Raw genomic sequence first — 23,797 nt, forward strand, 5'->3', positions numbered from 1 at the left:
TTATACTTCATTACAATCACTTTTTAAATTTAGTTGGTGATCTCAGGCAACATTGTACCATTATGGAATGTAAATCTATATTTTTCAGAAATAAAGTTAAAGGATTATAGGCTGTATACAAATCAGTATATGAAATCATCAAAATAACTACTGTTTAGTAACACACATTATAAACCTGTCCTAATTCACAAATAAATATAAGCTGCAGTGCACACACAAGCACCCACACACACATGGTTTGCATGTTTGTTTTTGTATAGGGGATTGATGTCTCATTTTGTTTAAATAAGAAAATTAGATAGATAGACAGATAGACAGACAGACAGACAGACAGACAGACAGATAGATAGATAGATAGATAGATAGATAGATAGATACTTTATTGATCCCCAAGGGGAAATTCAAGGTCTCAGTAGCATAGGCTACAGACACACACAACATGCACTTACAGAAGAAAGGGTAAATATAACAAAAATTAGACTATGTTGACTTGATGATTAAGGCCCCCAAGTAACCACATGAAATCGTGGTCCCCGCCGGACGCACTGACTAACGCTGGCATGCATGCATGCAAAAACAGGAACGATGTAGACCAGACCTCAAGTAGGCTCACAAAAAATACCTCCGTGTAATAGGCCTAGTGCAGATGACTGTGTATCATCTGCTCTCTTTTTGATTGGTTGGTCCACAGCTTTGTTTATGTAAACGCCCCCACCAAGGCTAATCAAAGTCCAAACAGGCAGAAGTCGAACCGAAGGGCAGGTAGGAAAAGTTTCTTTACGTCTTGACTATTCATGCTTTCATCGTATTTTAATTTTGGGAATAGTAACCTATTTTTCAATTTACAATACAAATGCACAGTTTTTATCTTGTCAACAAGAGTGTAATGTGATCTGAAATGGCAGTCCGGCTACCTTTGCGGCTAGAGGAAATGTGGTCACAGCATCTTAAACTCTTACAAAATGTTCACGCTCACTGTATAGTAATTGCAACTCCTACCGAAATAGTGCAATTCCATTATTATAACGATACACATTTAATGATTCATCCAACAGAACCGTGCACTTTGAAATCTGTGGGACTGTTTCGTAGCCTATCCCAAGAGCGTTTTTCTCTTTAGCAATAAACGATTTTCAGGAAGCCTTTCAGGCTGCGTATTCTTATAGGCCTAGTCCAAAAATCCCTCAAATGTAACAAGTGTGTTGAAAGAAAATCGTTGTATATATTTCAAACAAGCACATTAAATACTTTGAAATAGCCTAAACTGTCTGGGGCCGTCCTGTCAGTAGCGACCTGACCATGCCTTCGGCTTGCAGTTGTAGTTTAATTAAAATCTTTTATTTACAATAACAGCGATTGTCAGACGAAATAGTGAGAAGCCTGGCTCCCCTTGGCTTTGGGAGAAAACGCCACTGAACTTTAGTGACATCAGAATTACTGTCAGGAACTGCAGATCATGATCTCTCTCTCTCTCACTCTTACTCATTTTCAGTCACTCACAAACTAACTCTCACGCACACACTCACACTCATGCTCTTTCTTTCTTATCACGCACACACTCACACTCATGCTCTTTCTTTCTTAACAAAGCCTTGACACACATCCCCAAACCACATCCCTCATCTCATAGCAGTGACCCCTTTCCTGTCCTCCTCAGTCATGTTCCTGTACCTCTGTGGCCTGTTGGTGCTCTACTATGTCTACCGCTGGTTTAAAGAGCTCAGCACCGTCCCAGACAAGGGTAACAAGTATGTGTACGTGACCGGCTGTGATTCGGGCTTCGGCAAGCTGCTGGCACAGACACTTGACTCAAGAGGCTTCCGGGTCATTGCATCCTGCTACACAGAGAAGGGCGAAGAGGAGCTGAGGAAGAGCTGCTCCGACCAGCTGACCACCCTCCACCTGGACGTGCGCAAGAACGACAGCATCAATAAGGCTGCCGCCCTCATCAAGGACAAAGTTGGAGATAAAGGTGAGAGAGAGATAGCAAGATAGATAGATAGATAGATAGATAGATGGATTGTTTCAGACACTTTTATAAAGGGGAAAGTGTTTCAGTTAGTAAATGATCCTGAGAATTACCACTATTATGGCGTAATTCAGTGATTCCCAATTTTGCTATAACTTCTATCTTGAACTATGACATTCATCTCGGTTAAGTATGCATGACTAAGGACACTGACAGAAGATGCTCTGGGCAGCAGGGGCTTCCCAGAACCTGGTGTAATCAGTCGCAGGCAGCTCACAGTTTGCTAGTTGCCGTTAATTGTGCAATGTGTTGCAGTATCAACTGAGAGACCCCACCTTTCCTTAGCTTCCTCAGCTGCCAAGCGTTCTTCACAACTGCTCTGTCTCTGTGCTTATCTAATAATTTGTCAATCTTTCAGTTATGGCCCAATGCAGGGTAGTTGAGTTATTACACGACACAAGTTTGTTGTAGGAAGTTTATTTTACTTACTGCTCAGAGAGACTAACCGATAGGGCTTTACCTTATTTTTAGTTTGTCTATCATTTTAATAGCCACACCCAAAACATATATCGCAGCACTTTCTTGCACATTTCCATAAAGATTAGGCCACTCCCTACAACCCCTTGCAATTTGTATTCGCTCCCATTTACAAATATCAATTTACATTGACAAATGTAAAACAAATCTTTCCTAATCCTGCAGCACTGCCTTTATCAGCAAAAACAATAAGATGCAAAGAAGGTTTTCTCAGTGATCTGCTCATAACGTCTTTTCAGTCCCCCACTCATCCAGCGTGCCTCACATTCCTGTGTGAAGTCATACAAATTCCTGTTGAATTTAGTTTATGGTTGTTATTGGATTCAAATTCGAATACAATTATTATAATGTGAAACAACCATAGACTGTAGTTCTATATATACAGTCTATGGAAACAACAGATTGAGCAAGGTAAAAGGGAATTGGTGATGAGAACCATTTAAAATCAAACTTAAAAAAGTAGCGGCCTAACTTCTGGCCTGTCATCCCATAATAGTAGTATAATAGCCTACTCATTTGATCCCGTGAGGGAAATTTGGTCTCTGCATTTATCCCAATCCATGAATTAGTGAAACACACAGTGAGGTGAAGCACACACTAATCCCGGCGCAGTGAGCTGCCTGCAACAACAGCGGCGCTCGGGGAGCAGAGGGGTTAGGTGCCTTGTTCAAGGGCACTTCAGTCATGCCTACTGGTCGGGGTTCAAACCGGCAACCCTCCGGTTACAAGTCCGAAGTGCTAACCAGTAGGCCACGGCTGCCCCAATATATTTTATAAAAAAAATGTGCTAACTCTTGATTCAGGTGATGTTAAAAATCTAATTCAGACGAATAGGCTGAAGACTTGCGTTCAAAGGGCTATATTGTTGCAGCCCCCATGCCGTATTTCTTTTTTTTTTTTTTATTTCTGGTAAAAAAATAGCAGTAGGCTAAAGGTTGCCGATCCCTGACATAGAACATTGAACATGAACAAGTAGCAATAAATACATACACCCTATTGCCAAAAGTATTGGGTCAGCTGCCTTGACCATATAGGCGCCGATTTATGTTTCCCTCGGTGGGTGCTCAAACAATTAAATGCCCGATACCAGCGCCCATGTGTATTGTTGCCAAAGAGCAGCGTTTCTCAAACTGTGGGTCACGACCCACTACTGGGTCGCGGAGACGTGCCAGGTGGGGCGCGAACTGACGTGAAAAACAGGAGTTTTTTATTTATTTTTTTTATCTGTAGCCTGGGCCCAGGTAGCACCCGATGCGCAATGGATGCACTGTTATTCACAGGGAAGCGCTCGTGTCAAGACAGCTTAGTTAGTCCCGACCTACATGAGATTTTGAACGTTGTTGTGAGAGTGGTGAATTTCATCAAAACCCGGCCCTTAAAAGCGCGTCTATTCTCCGCACTTTGCGAAGAGATGGTAGCTGACCAAAAGGCTGTACTGTTTCACAGCGAGGCAAGGTGGTTTTCCCGATAGTCTAGGTCCTGGGAAAGATTTGTATGCACTTCATTTAGCGGAGAATATCTCAACTGTTATAGACTAATATGACCCCATTGAACAACGTGGGATGTGTGCCAAAATCGCTACCTGGGACGAAAGTCCTGAAAATGACCACAATAGGTGACACTATTATCACGTTATAGGCGAATGGGACTTTTTTCCCCTTTATAGATATTCTCATAAACTTCTACCAGTTTAATCTTCATAATAAGAGAAATACTTTTTGTATTACACTTTGTCTTACAAATAAAATAAAATATGCAAATTAGCCAATATCTCATTAAATATGCATACATAAACTCTTCAAGCTACATATTTTCTAAGGTGATCACAATGTTTACAATGACCATGTAGTGTAAGAATTCTGGTTTGATACTTAATTGTGTTTCTGTAGATGTTACCAATGTAATGTAGCTGAAATGTAATATAACTGTAGAAAGAAAACAAGCATTTGATTAATAAAGACATTTTATTTCCAACCTTGCTATTATCATTGGAACGTTAACTTAAAGCGAAACATACAGAACAACAGGTTTATTCCCTGTGTTGCAAGGTAAAACTTTCAACTTTTTCTCAACAGAGTCCAGGTATGGGAATTATAATGAGAACTCATTCAGTGATAGAATTTTTACAACTATTGCCTCCCTTACATTTGCAGTAGGGCCTACTTGCAGCAATGGATACCAGCTACCCGACAGGGACAGCCATTCTTGTGTGCACACTTGCCACACGAGCAGGGATCTGGTAAACCTTCAGGTTTTGAGATTACAATCTCAGGGACTAATAAACTCCCCTTTCTTACAAAACCATAAGCATCTGCATTTAAGATCGAGGTGGCGTCTGTAAATGGTGCTTGGACCCAAAGCATAAGCTCTTATTGCATTAGTTGAGGTGCAAGCGGTCCTCTCAAAGTCCATCTTAAGGGCATGACTATCAAACGCAGCAATGCGCAGGTCGTCAAATGTCTCCTTGTCTGTTGATGGTTTGAGACATTTGACCAATGTTTCCGCCATTTGTATTGCACTCTCTGTTAGATGTGGACAGTTGAAGTTGAGGATCAGAGACGAGTTGTCTGGTTTGCGGACAGTGTTCAGAGCTGCAAGTTTGGTTGATATTTTGCTGGTTGTATCGCACCCAGTCAGCCCAAGTAGTGCTGGGAGACACTGTATGACACAAGTATGCATGCAGATATCATGAAGTGGTAATATTGATCTGTTCACTCCTGAGTTGCGGATGAGCCAGAGATCTTGGAGGCCAAGATTTCTCCAATTGACTCTTGTGTGGTATAATAGGCACACAAAGACATCTGTATCACCTGATGACAGTGTCAGTTGCACTGGTCTTAAATCTCTCGCTTCGTCCCTCAGTTGGATCATTAATAGGTCTCTGCTGAGATGGCTCAGATTGTTCTAATGTTAGGTTGTACAATCAGCCTTAGCCATATCCCTTTGTAATGTTCTGTAGCAGGATTTGGTGTGGTATTTTATGATATCTTGCTCTTGCACTGTCAGTTGAAGAACCCTAGCAGTTCAATAATACCCCTGCCAATTTCACCACTAGAGAGGTACAGATTGCTTCTTCTTCGGGATGCACTCGTCAAGATTGATATACTACTGTTAGGTTGCTCAAAAAAGCTAGATTTATTTATTTTTTAACCATAAAACATTTCCTACTTCAAACAAAAGTTGCCTTAAGCATGGCATGTCACTTTTTATTTTTAACCCACATAATCCACAGATACTGTAAATTGAAATGAATTAATTAAAGCTTATTTTACCATGTTTCCTGCTGTAACCCAGTCAATGAAGTATTAGCAATGTGACACTGGATGGATAAGTCGTTCTCTCACTCTCTCCAGACCATTTGATATTTTGTAAAATAAGGTTTCAAATATGAGTAATTGGTATGTACCAACTTATCTATTATTTAGGAGGAATAACTTCATGACATGAAGAAACTGTAACTTCATCAACTTGTCTGAGACTAGGCCTATGTGACTAGGCCTACGTGAAAATAAAAAAAACACTAGCAGCTAGTTAGCTAACAAACTGTAGTTAGCTAGCTACAATACACACCAAATTAAATATAAAACTGATACAAATTCATTATAATTATTTAAATACACAAAATTACAACTCATATGATAATGACACGTAATAAGTGTACACAGCAACACAAAGAATAAAGAGTAGATTGCCTTACTTTTCTTAATCCCACAAGTCATCTTGCTCATCTCAAGGTCACTATGGCTGCCAAGTAAACTTTTGTTGAAAAAAAAAAAGTTGTGGTGATGACAGCAATATTTAGAACAGATAGGAAATGTAAGCTTTTAAAGTTTAGGTTAATAAATAACTGCCAATTCGTGTTTGTTGCTAGTTGTAGGCTATGCAATTGGTTGACTGTTTTTTAGCCATTTTCTTTATATCAAATCAATGCTTACACTCTACTATGACCTTACAATCATGGTAATTGTGAACATTGTGATCAGAAAATCTATAGCTTCAAGGGTTTATATGCATATTTAATGAGATATTGGGTAATTTGCATATTTTATTTTATTTTTAAGACAAAGTGTAATACAAAAAGTATTTCTCTTAATATGAAGATTAAACTGGTAGAAGTTTATGAGAATATTAAGGGGGGAAAAAAGTCCCATTCACCTATAATGTGATAATAGTCACCTATTGTGGTCATTTTCAGGACTTTCGTCCTGGGTAGCGATTTTGGCACACATCCCACGTTGTTCAATGGGGCCATGTCTATAACAGTTGAGATATTCTCCGCTAAATGAAGTGCATACAAATCTTTCCCAGGACCTCTACTACGAGGTAAATTGCTGTTGCGCGTGTTTGAGCTCCGAGTCGCCTCTTCTTGGAGGAAGAGCGTATGTTTGAATCTGCAAGCATGTTCACTAATGAACATTTCTTGACGAAGCTGGCCTATCTTAGCGATATATTTGATATATCTTAGCGATACATTTGAGTTAAATGTCCAGTTACAAGGCAAAGACAAACACCTACCTCACCTAGCAAATAAGATTACTGCATTCACCAAAAAAACTTGAGTACAGGCGCCTAATTGCCTTCTGAGCGAAATCGCTGAAACGTCTGATTGGGAGCCACTCTTGTGATCCCATGTATTAAACAGTAGGCCTACATCACATCCCTGCAAAGTTTATTTAAAAAATATTTCCCAACCAGCAGTGCTCAGTATGACTGGATTATGGATCCATTTAATGCAGCATGTTGGTATTTCATTGAATATATTGTACAATGCTGTAAAATGGCCTATGCTTCCTAATATGTTGCTGGAAAACAGAAATATGTGTGTTATGTATTTATTATTAGGCCTATATCTGCAGCACCAGCTGATTTTAACTCTGTTGAAGAGGATATATTTAGAACTTGTAATTATTTCAACCTACCACTGTCATTATTGACCTACCACTTTCTTAGAGCGATGAGGGACAGGTGGGGCTCGAGAATGCCCCCTTGATCAAAGTGGGGAAAAAGAAAAAGTTTGAGAACCACTGCCATAGAGTTTTTGAGAAGTAATATGCACTTCAACACTTTAGGAAATCAACAGCGGCCGACACACAAAACGCCAATACAGTTTGCGGGAGTCCATGGGCGTCACCCCCGAGGACATTTCTTAAATGCTGTTAAGCAAAGACACAATTTTTGTGCACTTTCAGTCACCTACACTACGCCTAAATCACGCATGATCCGTCTTTTGACTCCTGAACAGTTTTCGTAACTCAGAAGGTTAATTGCGTTAACTAAAAGGAAAAACACTTTGCTTTGTTTTTAAAACCGAAATTATATTTCGTGTTGACATCACGCCGTTAAAAAACCGAGATATAGCCTATCCATCCAGCTGACAGTAGGCCTAAGTGGAGGCAGTGGTTCTCAAACTTTGCCATATCCTACGCTGGTGTAAAAGGCGTGTATGGTATCATATTTTTTGTAAAGGTCTGCCAGGGATATAGCCTGACGAGCCAGACCCACATTAATAAGGTCTGGGCACTCACCGTTCGCAGTGCTCAGTCCGAGGGGCGGGATAATCAGTTGTCTTTCAAATTCCCTCTGCACGCAATAGGACAGCGGCAGCGCTATGAGTCCCATGCGTTTCCCACCAGCGGAGCTGGCTAGCTACAAACGTTGGCCAACTTCAGCAACACTTACAACAAGTCTTACTGATCCTAGCACTCACCAGCCGTTTTAAACTGACAAGTAACTGTTAAAAACAGCACTCACCGACGCACTTATTCTTACTGTACTCTAATGTTTTTTTTAAACTGTCCTAAAATTGTGAGAATTGTTCCAAAACTTACTGTTTACCATGTTGTTAGTCGCTTTGGTTAAAAAGCGTCAGCCAAATGTAATGTAATGTAATGTAAACTCGTGTCACTGTTCGCCAACAGCAACATCCATCTTATTTGTTTTCAAGTAGCAGGAAATTCAAGCCAAACCTTTGCAACTCTGCCATCAATCATTATGTTAAGCCCACCTATCGACTCTATACACGATTTCATTGGCCTGATTGAGTTTCGATTTCTGGAGCTCACAAGCCAAAGGAGAGTTGGAGAGTTGCTAGACTGAGGAGCATCTCGCTGCAGCCTGCGGGAAGGCGGGGCTTGACATCAAGCCCAGCCCACATCCAAGTCAGCCATGTTTTTTTGTATTACGTCACACAGTTTAAAATTGCTGGCGGCAAGAGGGAGGCAGTCAGCAGAGAGAGCCAGAACTTCTAGCGAACGCGAGCTGCTACATTCTACAAACCAGCAACTTACTGCAAAACACGTTTTATTGTGTAATTCAACACGTAAACTGTGGATTCAAACCAGTGCAACAACTCGCAACAGCACCAACATTTCCATTGTCACGCTACTCGTTCGTCAGATAGGAACTAGCTAGCAGGCTAGCTAGCCAGCAAAGTTAACCACCCAGATGGCAAGAGGCTGGCGGCGGCCCAGTTTCGCTGTCGCCAGCGGACCGCTGAGTTTTTGCACATCGGTTCTACCGCGGTCCGCTGAGCTAACGAGCCGCAGCTTTGACCACCTTTTCTTTATTCATTTATACGGTGGACTAACGTTACCATCGCGGGTTGCTGACAAGTAGCCTATCTACCGGTGGTCCGATAGCTGCTTGCTGGGAAGCAGCCTATATTTGAGATGAGGATATGTCTAGCTTGATCTGACCGGTTAACGTTACACAATGTATGCTTCTAGTTCACCTGTTAATAAAGCAAAATCGCCCCTTTGTAGCCGACATTTGGTTGTAATGGAGAATTCTTGCTGTTAAACTGATAGTCCATGATAATGAAACAACACACCATTCTACTTTTGAGGGCTAAATGAAATGAAATATGGCTCGTTTTACGTTTGAACACATTGTCATCAATATTTAAAATGACCATTTTTTGAATGTGCATGTTATTATTTCAAAACCGGAAATCAAATGAACGAAAAAGTACACGAACCCAATTACAGTAACTAGCCTAGGCCTACATGAAAAATTCACTGTGGTTGCATGAAATGTAATTTGTGTTTAGCCTACATCATCAGTTTCTATCATCTAATATGAAACAATCTACCAGAGAATGTCTAATAAGGGGAGAACTGCCACTCTCGGAAAACTTCCGGTTTCTGAACTGGTTGCAGTTCCTTCTGTGGTTCCACATGAGGGCGCTCGTCCATGAGTGCAGAATGCATGCATTTTTCAAGTCATTTGAATATTGTATTCGAAAGGGGAGGCATGGAAAATACACTTGGTTGAGTATTATATTTTTAAAAGTCACTTAATCGTTCTAAAAAGCCTTTCAAATGTGTCAATGACGTCACTCATTAGCACAATGCTAGCGTGTTATGGGCAACAACGGCCCAACCTGTAAGAAAACAAAAGGACATAAGTAGTCGTTCATTCAACTTTTATACCTATAACCCATGTTGAAGTTATACAGACTACAATCAAATCTGAGATTTGTCAACGACAATCAGGTGAAAGAGACAAATTTAGCCGTCTATCTCCATTGACTCCCATTCATTCTGCACTCATGGCGATCGCCCCCAGTGGAAATCTGGTGGAACTGCAACCAAAATTCGTTACAATGGGACTTAATATGAGTGGCCAGGCTCTCCGTAGACGGGCTCTGATTATACTATATAATTCGCTACCGGGCTGTCGGAAGTAAAGCCAAAGCGTATGGGGAGTGACGTAGGCAAAGAAAACATGGCTGAGTTGGATGTGGGCGGGGCTTGATGTCAAGCCTCGCCTTCCCGCAGGCTGCAGCTTGGGGCTAGACTAGCCCTGGCAGCTAGGGGCACGTCTAGATTTCTAGGCTACCAGGGATATTCTTAGGCCTATGAATGGTGTGCCTTCTCACAAACGCATAGTCTGGGCTCAGCTAGATGTAGCTTTCTCCTTCACCAACCTGTAAGCCTATAGGCAGTCACGTCGTCAGTGGCACTTTTTCATCTGCTGATACAGCAACATGTATTCCAGCATTGCTCCTCATTGCCTTACTCCTTTCCTTTTCAGAATGTTATTTCTATCCATAATCATAAGGCTTTCTTCAGTGAATTAGCAAGATACCATCAGAAGCCAACAATCATAAAACACCTGTGCCCGCGCTCTCTCTCCCCTGAGCATGAAGCTGTAGGCTAGATTTGCGTGAGTTCTTTCTATTTGCTTTACTTTTGCGAGTTGTGACCACCTCATCACATTAATAGGCTATGTTATAGATGTTCTATGAGGTACCAGTGTTTAGCTGTGTCACAAAACAATAAGCTTTGTCAGACTACTTTTAAAATGATATTCAGGGCTACATTTTAAACATTCGGGGCTGAAGACCCGACAAGGCCTTCAGGTGGGAAGTGTCAGGAATTTTCATACGCTCTCATTTTCAAGAGACGCTCTCATTGGTGGTTAGGATATGGAGTAGGGAATTGACAGCAACATAGCCAATCACATTATGAGAGATGCTGAATTTAACATCAACTGCGATGTTTGATTTTAAATTAATGTAAAGTTAGCCGGGACTGTAAACTGGCACACGTGGGTGCTCGAGCGACGGAGCACCCACGGTATCGGCGCCTATGGCCTTGACTCGTATATGAATTTTGTGACATCCCATTCTTAATCCATAGGGTTTAATCTGACGTCGGTCCTTTGCATAGCCTGACGAGCCAGACCCACATTAAAATGTAGGATCTAGGCACTCACCATTCGCAGTGCTCAGTTCGAGAGGCGGGATAATCGGTTGTCTTTCAAATTCTCTCTGCACGCAATAGGACAGGCTATGAGTCCCATGCGTTTCCCACCAGCGGAGCTAGTTGGCTAGTTCAAACTTTTGCCAGCTTAATAAAATCTTAACTCGTGTCACACTGTTCGCCAACAGCAACATCCATGTTATTTGTACAAGCCAACGGAGAGTTGCTATAGCCCTGGCAGCATGTAATTTGCTGCCGCTAGCGTGCGTCTAGATTTCTAGGCTACCCTTTGCAGTTATTGCAGCTTCAACTCTTCTGGGAAGGCTTTCCGCAAGGTTTAGAATTGTGTTTATAGGAATTTTTGACCATTCTTCCAACAGCTCATTTGTGAGGTCACACACTGATGTTGGACGAGAAGGCCTGGCTCTCAGTCTCCGCTCTAATTCATCCCAAAGGTGTTCTATAGGGTTGAGGTCAGGACTCTGTGCAGGCCAGTCAAGTTCAATTACACACACTCACACACCGCATATATGGTAAGTTACCCATGTAGAACCAGTAAACATACACAAGGCACACTGCTTTGCATTAAATCAGAAAGCCTTTCATGAAATAGATATGCCCTTGAACTCAAAGAGCACCTGACTTTGATATATAGATATTAGTGTAGTAGCACTGCGGTAAGCAAAATTCTTGGCACTTGGGCTTATATATTATCCAAAATGTACTCTTCTGTAGCCTTCAGATGTCTTTTGTTTTTGACCTCCTTTCTGTCTCTTGAACATGTGAATGTATGTGTCACACGAGTGCCCGCACACTTAAGGAAGTGTGGTGTGACCTAACAGAAATGCATGCTGGTCAAAAATGTTCAGCCCCTAAACTTAAAACAAAGGTTCAAGGGACTGTTCTTATCTGAGGGCTCTATATAATATTGCCGCAGGGATTGCCTCAAGGACAAGCCTAGAAGTGATTATCCACTGGTATTTTGTGTTAAGACCCGTCCCATTGATTACTACGATATTTATGACCACAATATGAGCATCTACGCTAACCAATGATGAAGAAAGCCTCCCAGAAATATAACGTTTGAATGTGATGCCTTTAAGATATAAGGTAGGCAGTTTGACTGTCAGTATTTGCGTCATTCACACAATCAGTCCAAAAGGGATAATCAACAATATTGTCATAATTTTGTTTTTGCCATTGTGAACCAAATGTTTGTTGCCATTCTTATGAACCAGAAAGTCAGGCATTAAATCCTTATTACGCTCTTGCAGGTCTATGGGCAGTGGTCAATAATGCTGGTGTGTCTGTTCCTTCGGGCCAGTGTGATTGGTTGACCATCGATGACTACAAGTCCATGTTGGATGTCAACCTGATGGGGGTCATTGCCGTGACGCTGAGTGTGTTGCCCCTCATTAAGAAGGCCCAGGGGCGGGTGGTGAATATGTCCAGTATCTTTGGACGGATTGCACCCACTGGGGGTCCATACTGTGTCTCCAAATATGCAGTGGAGGGCTTTTGTGACAGCCTCAGGTGACACACACGCACACACACACAAACACTTTTGATATATAGAAATAAATTGCAAATTTCGTCCAAATATGTGAAGAATTATGTATTATGTATATACCCCAAACTCCTTAGAAATCCTTAACTTCCTTGTCATGCAAGAGCATGCTGTTACACTAACTCTACAATCTCTGAATCCCAGCTTTATCCCCAGTCACCTTATAGACCCTTTCAACAATAAAAACAAAAACAATGCTTGAACGTTCTATTTGGGCCCCAATCTACTTCCTCTGCATTAAGATAACATATGGAATGTTAAAAAGGAAGCCTTGTCGGGCCAACTATGATGCTGATAATGGAACTCTCTTGAAAGGGTCCATATATGATTATTATTACGTGTGCTATTATAGGCTTTATATCCATGAACCTGTGTGTTTCTGTTCACGTAGCCTTTTCGCAGCTTACGCGGCTGCATAAGCAACACACAACTCCGGCTTTACTTATCGGTAGCCTACATTGTCCAAAAATAAATAAATAAATCATAATATCGTACCCCGTGGCTTTCATTGAAGACTATGCGTGCAACTTTACCTGACATGTATAGAAGTAAACCCCCTCTCCTTGCCCCACTCTCTCTCGCTCTCCCTCCCTCTCCCCCTCCTGCTCAATGGACACGCGCGACTCGGCCTGCACAATCCAAATAAAACATTCACAATCATGGAAGCAAGGACGCATAGAAGACGACTAGCTAAATTACTATTTCATCCAGCATGCTGCATGCTGTACATATTTGTAAAACTCTTGCATTCAAGTTGACTGATCATCTGTTTGTCCCAAGGAGAACAAGTATTACCTTGAAGTTTAAACACACATGGGGAAACTGAACTGTCCAATCAGTAGACAATGATAAGCTAGCCAACTATGCTACTTTGTTTACAATATTTCCAGGCTTCAACCAGACAGCTGAATTAAAGAGGTAGAGGTGTAATAGAAATAGTAGGCCTAGGCTATAGGCTAATCTGCATTTGGTGTGCTGTCATAAATATCAGCAATTCAGTATTCTCTCTTTTTATATCAGGATATAAAATAATATATTATATTATGTTATATTCTAATCCTCTGGTGTTCCAAGGTAGGCTATTGAAATGTTATAAAATGTCTAACCCCTACCCCCTTCATTTGGATTATACAAATTAAGTAATTTCATACAAAGTGTTTCAGAAGTCCTTTGGCTGGTAATGAAATGTTTTAATGATTATCAATCTATTACAATCTACTGAATAATAAGCATCTTCTTGATATTTGAATGAATCCAAATGGAAAAGCAGTCCATGGTCCAATTAGCGTTCCAGCTTTCAATCAGCTGACTCTGAACTTATCCTATTTGTAACTAGAGGTGGGAGTCATAATGGTTACTATCACAATCCTTTGGTCACAATAGCGATATCATTGCACGGTACAGCGAATCAATTGATGGAAAATCATCCATGTTTCATTACACATCTGTATAACTGAAGAAAGAAAATAACAATTTGGCAAAAAATATCCCTATCCCGGCAAAAGTATGTATTTGATGTACAACAAAGTGCACCATTTTCTCCCTGTCAGTTTCTTTTCACTGGAAGTTTACTCTCATTTATTTAATAGGCCTATTTACCAACATGAGAAGTCATGAAGTAGTGACTACATGTCAGATTGGTTTTGGTGAAATTGGTTATATATTTAGAAAGACCTGCATGTTTTAGTAAAAATATTGATATTTGGTGCTAGCGTATTGATAATAACGATATTATCACAGCAACCACCCTATTGACAACCCTGGTCTTTTGTCAAAGGTTGAACATGCATCCCTTTGGTGTGAAAGTCATCTGCATCGAGCCAGGCTTTTTCAAGACTAATGTGACTGACACCGAGATCTTGATGCGTAATGTTCAGCAGCTGTGGGACAAGCTACCCCAGGAAGTAAAGGATGATTATGGTGATGACTTTGTTCCCAAAGGTAAATGTTTTGTGGGTGCTTCCTGTTGATTTCAAAGCCATAGGGTTGTTTAAAATGTAGACCTTCTTTGTAACTTATTTTCTTTTGGATAAGTGGCTGAATGTGGCTGTAAACTTCAGCAGAGGATTCCAAAAAACACTGCGCCAAAATCAATATGCAAATTTCAACTTTGAACAGTGTTTGTCCATCCAGAAATAAGTAGTCTTGAGTAGTCTTGAGTGGCTTTTCATCTACTGTTTTTGTGTGTGTGTGTGTGCTTTTATTCTCCCTCTGTAGTGAACAAAGTTATGGAGGACAAATTCGCCAAGCTGCCCGATGCAGACCTGATGAAGGTGGTCAGCTGCCAGGAGCATGGCGTCTCGGCAGTGCACCCTCGCAAGCGATACTCTCCTGGCTGGGACGCCAAGCTCTTCTGGCTACCGCTGTCCTACATGCCTTCCTGCGTGTCCGACTACCTGCTGCTAAAGGACGCTGTCAAACCAGCCAAAGCTGTCAATTAGGTCTTGAGCCTTGTTTGGGTTCAGGCAGTTTTATACTCTGTCCACTATTACATATTTTAATGTTGCTCTTTTATAATACACATATTTTACAAACATAGTATATTCTTACCTTTTTTGACATAACACAGATACAGGCTCCGAAGGTGTATCTGGCAATTAAATGCAATTATGGCGTCAAATACATTGTAAGTATATACAACACACTCTGTATGTTAACATTTGTGTAGAGATGTTACATGACATGACATGATCAAATAAATTGGACTGGCTCATAGGACTTCCTTGTCACCTTTAGAGTTGATTGTTTTTTGAAATCTTAAGCCAAAATGAAAGGGAAATATTAATATGACTGTGTTTTTTCAAATAAAAAGTATAGGTTCCCAAAAAACTTCATGGGAAGTAAATATGTTAATGTTGAAATTGAATCGGAGATCAGTATCTGTATGTTTCTTTGCCGAGTCATATAGGCTACAAGAATTTACTGGTTTGAATTTTCTTTGTCCAAATACTCACGAATACACTCCTTACTTTGTGTTTTCTTGCAAGATCTGTATGTTGTATTTTTCCACTTGACCACACAGTTGCGTTTTGCACTCTGCTATAGCTCCTTGACACGCCTTTTCCTGCCACACGAACAGCTAGTCACAGGTAAGTTGATCAAGGTACAAGAGGTCAAAGGTCAAGGTGAGACTGCATGCATGTCTCCAAGAATGAACCAATCTGAGACCTTTGGCGTGCTGATAGGTTTGTGGGCTGAAGGTGGAACAGAAAGTTAAAGTCTGCTCTGCAAATGAGGCAACTTCTTTTTGAAATCTCGAATGGAATTGTCTCTGCACTTTTAAGAAAATGTCAATATATAGTTTCTCAACTATTGTAATGTAAAGAGTACAGGGAGCTTGCTGAAACATTTTGGGACGTCTGGGATTGTTTACGTTGCTCTAAATGCCCTTTCTGTGCTGTGCATAAAATAATGAGCAGGAAAGGGTAATCAGGGAGTCCTTCACAACACATACCAGTTTATATTTAACACATGACTACTACAGAGTATTTTAATTAAAGTCAGCTGTAGGAGCTGTATAGCTTGTCTAACCACTTTCCAAATTAGTGATATATTTACCATGTTGTGTTCACCTTGATGCCATATTAAGCAGCACCATTTTGCCCCCATACATTTCACACGATGGGCCTAGGCAGGGTTAGTGAAGAGGCATAGCTTTTATGTAGGCTACTGGAATAAGTGTGCTCGACGTGTGCACACAGGAACAGTACTGGAGCATTGACTAAATGAACTGAAGCATTGACTAATTCATAAGCCCCTTGAAGGTCACAAAGCTATTTGCACAGTTTAGTGCACTCATATTCCTTTGAGCAAGCATGCCCCTTGGTGGACAACAGAGGTTACTGCAGTAAAGAAGTCACATTAAAGGGATACCAGGCAACGTTTTCGTGTTGATCATCGTAAGTCGTATATGGTTAAATGACTCATTACGGGGCGAATGAAGGCTCTCTCGCCCGCCCCTACTGCCTGTAGAAAGAATATCCCACTTGCAAGTTCGGTGTATCTTACCCGCCGACCGAAGCATGAGATCTCAGTTTACAGCACAGGGGCAGGCTAACGAAACGCTAAGAAGAAGCAGCGACGCAGCGAAAACCCTTGACAGAAGACGCAAAGAAAAGGAAAAGAGCTTCAGACCGAGCAAGGGGGAGTTTCGTAGAGAAAAAGCATTAGGCTTGCCTGGTGTCCCTTTAATACAGTATGTAATGACTAACTTGACACCTGTGTATTTCTTAAAAGATTGTAAAAGTTTCACAACAGCCAATCTCTGAAAAAGTTGACATTTTTAGTTCATGAGAAACACTGTGTAAAGCTTCCCAAAAACAAGCTTCTACTGAGCTTGAACGCCTGACAGATTTATTATGTGAAGAACCTTATTGGTCTGTCTACCAGGGGGGAATCCTGTGCTTATGTCCTGATCAAAACAGGTAGGACCATGCACAGAAGTAGAATAGCAATGTAAGTACACTACAGTACTACATGACCTTAATAAAGTATGGGACGATCTATGAAACCGGTGCCTTTTCCACTATAAACTTATCAAAAGTAAACTACCCTTCAATTTATCCAGACATAGTCCAAAAAAAAAAAAAACGTTGAAATATAATGGATTGAAACTGAAAACTAGCCTTACCGTGAAGTTTTCCAATAACAGTCAAGTTAGTGAGAACATACATGACTTCAATTAGAAATGCCATTTGCTTAGCAATGACTTAAATTTGTAATGAAGAGTTATTCCTGTCCAATGAGTGACCGGGAGGTTGGATTAACCTTGCCCGACCCCCTCATAATAATAATAATAATAATAATAAAAAGCATGATTTCATTCTGTAGAAATAGGTCTAAGGTCTAAATTTGTCACTTGTGAAAAATGGTCATGTTAAGAACCCTTGAATTATTAGCTTTAGAAAGTTTTTGCCTTATGCACCTCTCAAATGGCACCAGTTTCATAGAATGACCCGCATCATACTGCCTAGACATATACCAGCCCATTCACTTAAGGCTGTTAGAAAGTATATATACTTTTTTTTGATCCCGTGAGGGAAATTTGGTCTCTGCATTTAACCCAATCGGTGAATTAGTGAAACAGTGAGGTGAAGCACACACTAATCCCGGCGCAGTGAGCTGCCTGCTTCAACGGCGGCACTCGGGGAGCAGTGAGGGGTTAAGTGCCTTGCTCAAGGGCACTTCACCAGCGGCCCACTGGTCGGGGCTCGAACCGGCAACCCTCCGGCTACAAGTCCAGAGTGCTAACCAGTGGGCCACGGCTGCCCAAAGGCAATACAATACAAATAAAAACAGCAAGACAAACATTGTAAGACAGACCTTTATTTCCTCCTTTGTAATTGGAAACATTAAATAGAACTTTTTCAGGATGACTTGACAGATACAGGGACAATTTTTGTATTCGAATGTGACAACGTACAAACCAAGTGCTTCCTCCAGACCTTTTTTTTTTTTACACAACTTATTGACAGATGCTTGTTTACGAGTGCTCCTCAGCCAACTTCTCTGCCTTCTGTACTACCTCCTCGATTGGGCCCACCATGTAGAACGCCTGCTCGGGCAGGGCATCGTACTCACCTGGGCGACAGATAAACATGTTATCAATTAATGGAAAAAAAACAAAAAAAACATAGTGACATTATTGTTCAAAAACAGGGTCAATTTTTAATGAATATTTATTAACCACCATCTCCCTTGAAGAGCAGCACACTTAAAATTCTGGTGCTACACCTTCATGTACCACCAGTGCACTTATTTAAGTTGTAGACATCTGGTTGCAAACGCATAATCCTAGCAAGATTTGTAGATCTGCATTGAATCTAGTAGGTTACCCAACCTACATAAGTGGCATACATTTTTTTCTGCACTTCACCGGGCTAGATAGACCAACTCTATGGAGGGACGTCTCCGCAGACATGTCCAATTTTTATTCGATGCCCAACAGTTCAAGCAATACATAAGTCTGCTTTACTAATCTGCTTGAGTCACTAGCTTCTCCCTAAATTTGTTTACCTTAAGTGAAAAATCTAATAATTGACTTTATACAACCAGTTTTCATAAACTAGATAAAATAGCCACAATGAATCCCATTAAGTAAATCACAACATACAGAATCATAACCCCTGTATCGTAATATGTATAGCGTAGTCCCAGATTCTTGCCAATACACAGTTTTAATATACACAGACCTAACCAGATTGGGCTAGAAGAGGTTTGTATGGCACAAGACCCACCTAGAGAAGCACCTAGACCTCCTTAGGCATTATGAGAATAACCTCCTTCCATTTTTAGCTAAGTGGGATTAGACCTGACCCAAAGGGCCCATACAAAACTGACGTACCTCCAAGGATGGCCTTGAAACCGCTGATTGTCTCCTTCAGGGGCACCAGCTTGCCCATGTGACCAGTGAACACTTCAGCCACCTGGAAGGGCTGTGACAGGAAACGCTGGATCTTACGGGCACGGGCCACAGTCAGCTTGTCTTCCTCAGACAACTCATCCATACCCAAGATGGCAATGATATCCTGAAGGGATTTGTAGTCCTACAACAACCAAAACACCACATGAGTGGCCTTATTTCACCAATCACACCACAGACACATTAACCACCTCCTTGAACTACTTGGCATCTCTATGTAGAAGTAGATCTTATTCCTCCATCAGCATTAGACACAGCCAGTATAAGATGCCACATCCCACTCATGTGAAACGTTGATCCTGTGGTGGGCAAACTAACCTGCAGGATCTTCTGGACACCACGGGCGATTTCATAGTGCTCAATTCCTACAATGTTGGGGTCCATGATACGGGAGGTGGAGTCCAGGGGGTCCACAGCGGGGTAGATACCCAGCTCAGCAATGGCGCGGGACAATACAGTGGTGGCGTCCAAGTGAGCGAAGGTGGTGGCAGGGGCAGGATCAGTCAAGTCATCAGCGGGCACATAGATGGCCTGGGGGGGGGGGTTACAAGTCAGTGATAAGTCTCTTCAATTGACTTGTCAAGACTTTCAATCACATGCACATTTTCAACAAAGCCAATTAGACCATAACTAGAGCATTTAACCATGAACCTTGATGCTCTGGAGGATTGCTCCATGCTTGAATTGGATGGCCACTATATTCCAGTATAGAGGCACCTATGGATGAAGACAAGACAGCATGGGTGGGGTATGTACTGTACCTGCACAGATGTGATTGAACCCTTCTTGGTGGTGGTGATTCTCTCCTGCATGGTACCCATGTCAGTGGCCAGGGTGGGCTGGTAACCCACAGCAGAGGGGATACGACCCAACAGGGCAGACACCTGGAGAGGAGCAATTACCACAACATTTAACCCACTACAGACCAAGAAAAAAATAACTTAAAAAAAGTGAGCATAGAGCAATGTGCCCATCACTTTTTCCAGATGTACTCCCATCTTAGATACTCAAAAAAAATCAATAATCACAAGACAGTCCATCTGTTCATTAAAGAATCTCAAACTTGATGCCATAGCAGTATAGCAAGCTAATTTGGAAAGGCAAGCAAACAGATCAGAGTTTCCACAAACCTCTGAACCAGCCTGGGTGAAACGGAAGATGTTGTCAATGAAGAGCAGGACATCCTGACCTTCCTGGTCACGGAAATATTCGGCTACGGTCAGTCCAGTCAGAGCGACACGGGCACGGGCGCCTGGGGGCTCGTTCATCTGACCGTACACCAGCGCCACCTAGAGGTGAGGAGGAGGACCACCACAGACAATGAGGCAACAGACAACATGCAAGGTTAAATGGCAACAGGTGGTTCTTAATTTAGAAATGGTGCCCAAGGAGTGACTGGGAGGATTCAGCTGGTTTTATCTAAATCATCTTTGAAGCAAAGTGTATTCATTATCCATTAATACTCTGTAGTCTACTTTTAATGATCTACATTTATAATGATCATGATCTTTAACTTATATTGACCTACATTTATAATGTCACATTCCAGCCACTTCACCTAAGTATATGGACAAGGCTGTCCAGCTATATGAATAGACCTCTGAAGTTCAGCTACAAAAAAAAGCTACCATCTTTGCCCAAACAAGGAGATCCAGTATCTTGAGATTTTTTCTATGGGAAAACGTTGAATTATCGCACCTGTTAAGCGGAAATGCAGACGTTTTGCTCTACACCGTTTTATCCTCTGCCTTCGAGTGGATACGGTGATCTTCAGTACATGAAGATAGCATACTTTGATCTTCGCTACCCCAGAGCTAACTTACAATAGGTAGTTTGCCTCAATTAACACCAGGATCTCCTTATGTGGGCAAATATGGCAGCTTTGGTTCCTTTTTGTAGGTGAACTTCAGAGGTCTCTGTGTGCAAACACAGACACACCCACCCACTACTTCCAGAAAGAGAGCTTGGTGTGCATCACTGCACTTTCTACATGGCAACTTTACCTTGGAAGTGGTATCCTTCAGGTTGATGACACCGGACTCAATCATCTCATGGTAGAGATCGTTACCCTCACGGGTCCTCTCTCCCACACCAGCGAACACGGAGTAACCACCATGGGCCTTGGCCACGTTGTTGATCAACTCCATAATGAGTACAGTCTTGCCCACTCCAGCACCACCGAACAGACCTGTAGAAACACACAAAGGAATCTTATCCCATCTATATCGATTACAAGGAGACAATAACTGAAACCAACTAACCCAGATCGAGAAGAAAGTAAAAACGGCAAGTGTAACAGCAGAAGTGTTTTTCAAACACGTACCAATCTTTCCACCCTTGGCATAGGGGGCAAGCAGGTCGACCACCTTGATGCCAGTGACCAAGATCTCCTGCTCCACACTCATGTCTGTGAACTCTGGAGCCTCAGCGTGGATTGGGGCAGTACTGCAGAGAAGTAATATGATCAGCATGTTTCCTAGCCATTAAGGTCACAAACACTTGTAAGGAGTTGTTTTATCATAACACTTCTAAGAAGACATTAACATGATATTCATTTTTATCAAATCAGTTTTCAGGCATTTAAAATAAGACAGTATAGATTGACTGGAAATTAGTGAGATGAGAGTAGGACCAGGAAATGGCTGCAGGCACAGACAGGTAGAGATGAATAATTATGAATGGTGCCATTTGCTACTTTAACCGGAGCTACAAATGGTGCGCAATATTCTACACATTTGTTTGGCTTGCTTAGGATCCTTCAACTTTTTAACTTTGTCTTTGAAACCATGACTGCTGTGATTCTGGATGTAAACCAACTGATCTAAACTTACTGCTTAGTAGAGATTGGGCCTCTCTCATCAATGGGCTCTCCAATGACATTCATGATTCTGCCCAGGGTCTCAGGTCCCACAGGGATTCTGATGGGGGCACCAGTGTCCAAGACCTTCTGCCCACGAACCAAGCCCTCTGTACCGTCCATGGCAATAGTGCGGACTGTGTTCTCACCTGAGGGAAGCAGTTGAAAGCAGTCACATAACAATCCTATAGCGCTGACAATTTAGATGGAAAATTCTAAAACGTGACATAATGACTTACCCAAATGCTGAGCTACCTCCAGTACTAGCCTAGACTCGCGGCCAGCCACTTCCAGGGCGTTCAGGATGGGAGGCAGGCCCTCATCGAACTGGACGTCCACCACGGCACCGATGACCGCGACAATACGCCCATTGGCGATGGCTGCGGCTGCAGCAGGGGCAGCATAACCCCTGGCTGTAGAGAAGGTGAACACAATAAGAACACTAATAATGACACTGCAAAATAACTAGACTACATGGACTGAAAGTTAATCGTGCCAACGTAATTGTAAGACATTACAAAGCTTCACGTCTGCGTTAAAGAAACGTTAAACTTAAGACCTCATTCAAAACGGCTGTAACCTTGTTACCTTATTGGTCTAGCTAGCTGCTAACGTTAACTTTAACTTAATGTCTCCAATTTGTCTCTAAATTGGTTGCAATTGTTTCGATTCGATGACCTTGGCATTCGGTAAGGTAAATCCATTTTTTCGCAGACGATCAGGTTCGAATGCTAGAAAGATAGTTTCCTAATCCTAATGTCGTCAGTGTCAGTAAGGACGTTTAGGCTGGCTGGCTTATGCTAGCAGTACTTTAACTTCAACCCCACACTGCAGAAAGTCAACTGGTATAAGTTAGCCATCTACGACGTTGTATAGCTAGTGCTAACATCGTTGTACAACTTGTACTACCAACGAAAGAACATGGTTTCATCTCCACAAGGTCTCTCGACACTTTCATAATCCAAATATGTATCCATATCCTACCAACTTCCAATTTTAAGTATTGATCTGTTGTTGAATACGAGAAATTGCATTATCGAAAATCAAGTGCATGCAGCGCTTGCTAAACGACGAGTTGGCTAGTCATGTTAGCTTCCTCATGACACACAAAGGTCATCTGTGTTATCATAGGAATTTCCATTCATAGCTACAATGACAGTAAATATACTAGAGGCTCACTGAACCAAAAGCACAAATGTAGCAATAAAAACCAATCTTCTTCAAGTTTGTCATTGAATTTCTCTGACTCATGTCTGCGGCCTGTCGTACTTGCGCCGCCTGCACGCCGTCTGCCATTTGCCTCAGCACGACCATGACACACTGACAGTTTGACCATGAGAGGCTCAAACAGAAGACAATTATAGCAAAAGATTTTGACACCAAAAACATTATGTGTGCCTTACAAGCATGGAGAGCCGATCGTGATCCGGCGAGGACCCCGGGCTTCAGAGCCTGCAAAGCCCCGGTGCAGCAACGTCCCACAGCTCCTAACATTGTCAAAATGGCTGAAGGTGGAATGAGACAGAGCTTGAGACGGCTTTTTATATGAATAGCCGGGTATCTGCACTGAGCATGCGCTGTCAAAATGGCGGCGTGACAGTGGGCAAAGTGCGCATGCGCTGATCACTGAAGGACAACATGATCTGTAATGAATGAGGTGTGCTGTGGCATAAGCTAACAGTGTCAATGCATTCTCCTGTATCTGATAGTTATTTGAATTTTAAACACTTACTATTGTTTA

General features: G+C 41.8%; 2 protein-coding genes across 2 annotated transcripts; one reads left to right on the forward strand and one right to left on the reverse strand.

Moving 5' to 3' along the window:
- Positions 1–697: 697 nt before the first annotated feature.
- Positions 698–15,496, forward strand: LOC125288800 (retinol dehydrogenase 7-like). The gene is made up of 5 exons (XM_048235440.1): positions 698–762; positions 1,658–1,972; positions 12,486–12,744; positions 14,556–14,719; positions 14,996–15,496. The coding sequence occupies exons 2-5, from the start codon at positions 1,660–1,662 to the stop codon at positions 15,217–15,219; spliced, it is 960 nt and encodes a 319-aa protein (XP_048091397.1). The 5' UTR covers positions 698–762; positions 1,658–1,659; the 3' UTR covers positions 15,220–15,496.
- Positions 15,497–18,087: 2,591 nt separating this feature from the next.
- Positions 18,088–23,592, reverse strand: atp5f1b (ATP synthase F1 subunit beta). The gene is made up of 10 exons (XM_048234838.1): positions 23,460–23,592; positions 22,296–22,469; positions 22,031–22,205; positions 21,523–21,644; positions 21,203–21,387; positions 20,330–20,488; positions 19,961–20,083; positions 19,518–19,730; positions 19,122–19,323; positions 18,088–18,358 (listed from the first exon to the last, which is right to left on the reverse strand). The coding sequence occupies exons 1-10, from the start codon at positions 23,548–23,550 to the stop codon at positions 18,261–18,263; spliced, it is 1,542 nt and encodes a 513-aa protein (XP_048090795.1). The 5' UTR covers positions 23,551–23,592; the 3' UTR covers positions 18,088–18,260.
- Between the last annotated feature and the right edge of the window lie 205 nt (positions 23,593–23,797).

Source organism: Alosa alosa, chromosome 23 (genome assembly GCF_017589495.1).
Source record: "Alosa alosa isolate M-15738 ecotype Scorff River chromosome 23, AALO_Geno_1.1, whole genome shotgun sequence".
Taxonomy (NCBI): Eukaryota; Metazoa; Chordata; class Actinopteri; order Clupeiformes; family Clupeidae; genus Alosa; species Alosa alosa.

What these genes read in the sequence shown, in the direction of transcription:
- atp5f1b (XM_048234838.1), bottom strand. Translation starts at nt 23,550, where the DNA reads ATGTTAGGAGCTGTGGGACGTTGCTGCACCGGGGCTTTGCAGGCTCTG. An exon ending in ACGATCGGCTCTCCATGCTT is followed by an intron (nt 22,470 to 23,459) that starts GTAAGGCACACA and finishes CCTTCTCTACAG; the next exon opens with CCAGGGGTTATGCTGCCCCT. An exon ending in GGCCCAATCTCTACTAAGCA is followed by an intron (nt 21,645 to 22,030) that starts GTAAGTTTAGAT and finishes ACTTCTCTGCAG; the next exon opens with TACTGCCCCAATCCACGCTG.
- LOC125288800 (XM_048235440.1), top strand. Translation starts at nt 1,660, where the DNA reads ATGTTCCTGTACCTCTGTGGCCTGTTGGTGCTCTACTATGTCTACCGC. An exon ending in GGCTTTTGTGACAGCCTCAG is followed by an intron (nt 12,745 to 14,555) that starts GTGACACACACG and finishes CTTTTGTCAAAG; the next exon opens with GTTGAACATGCATCCCTTTG. An exon ending in TGATGACTTTGTTCCCAAAG is followed by an intron (nt 14,720 to 14,995) that starts GTAAATGTTTTG and finishes CTCCCTCTGTAG; the next exon opens with TGAACAAAGTTATGGAGGAC.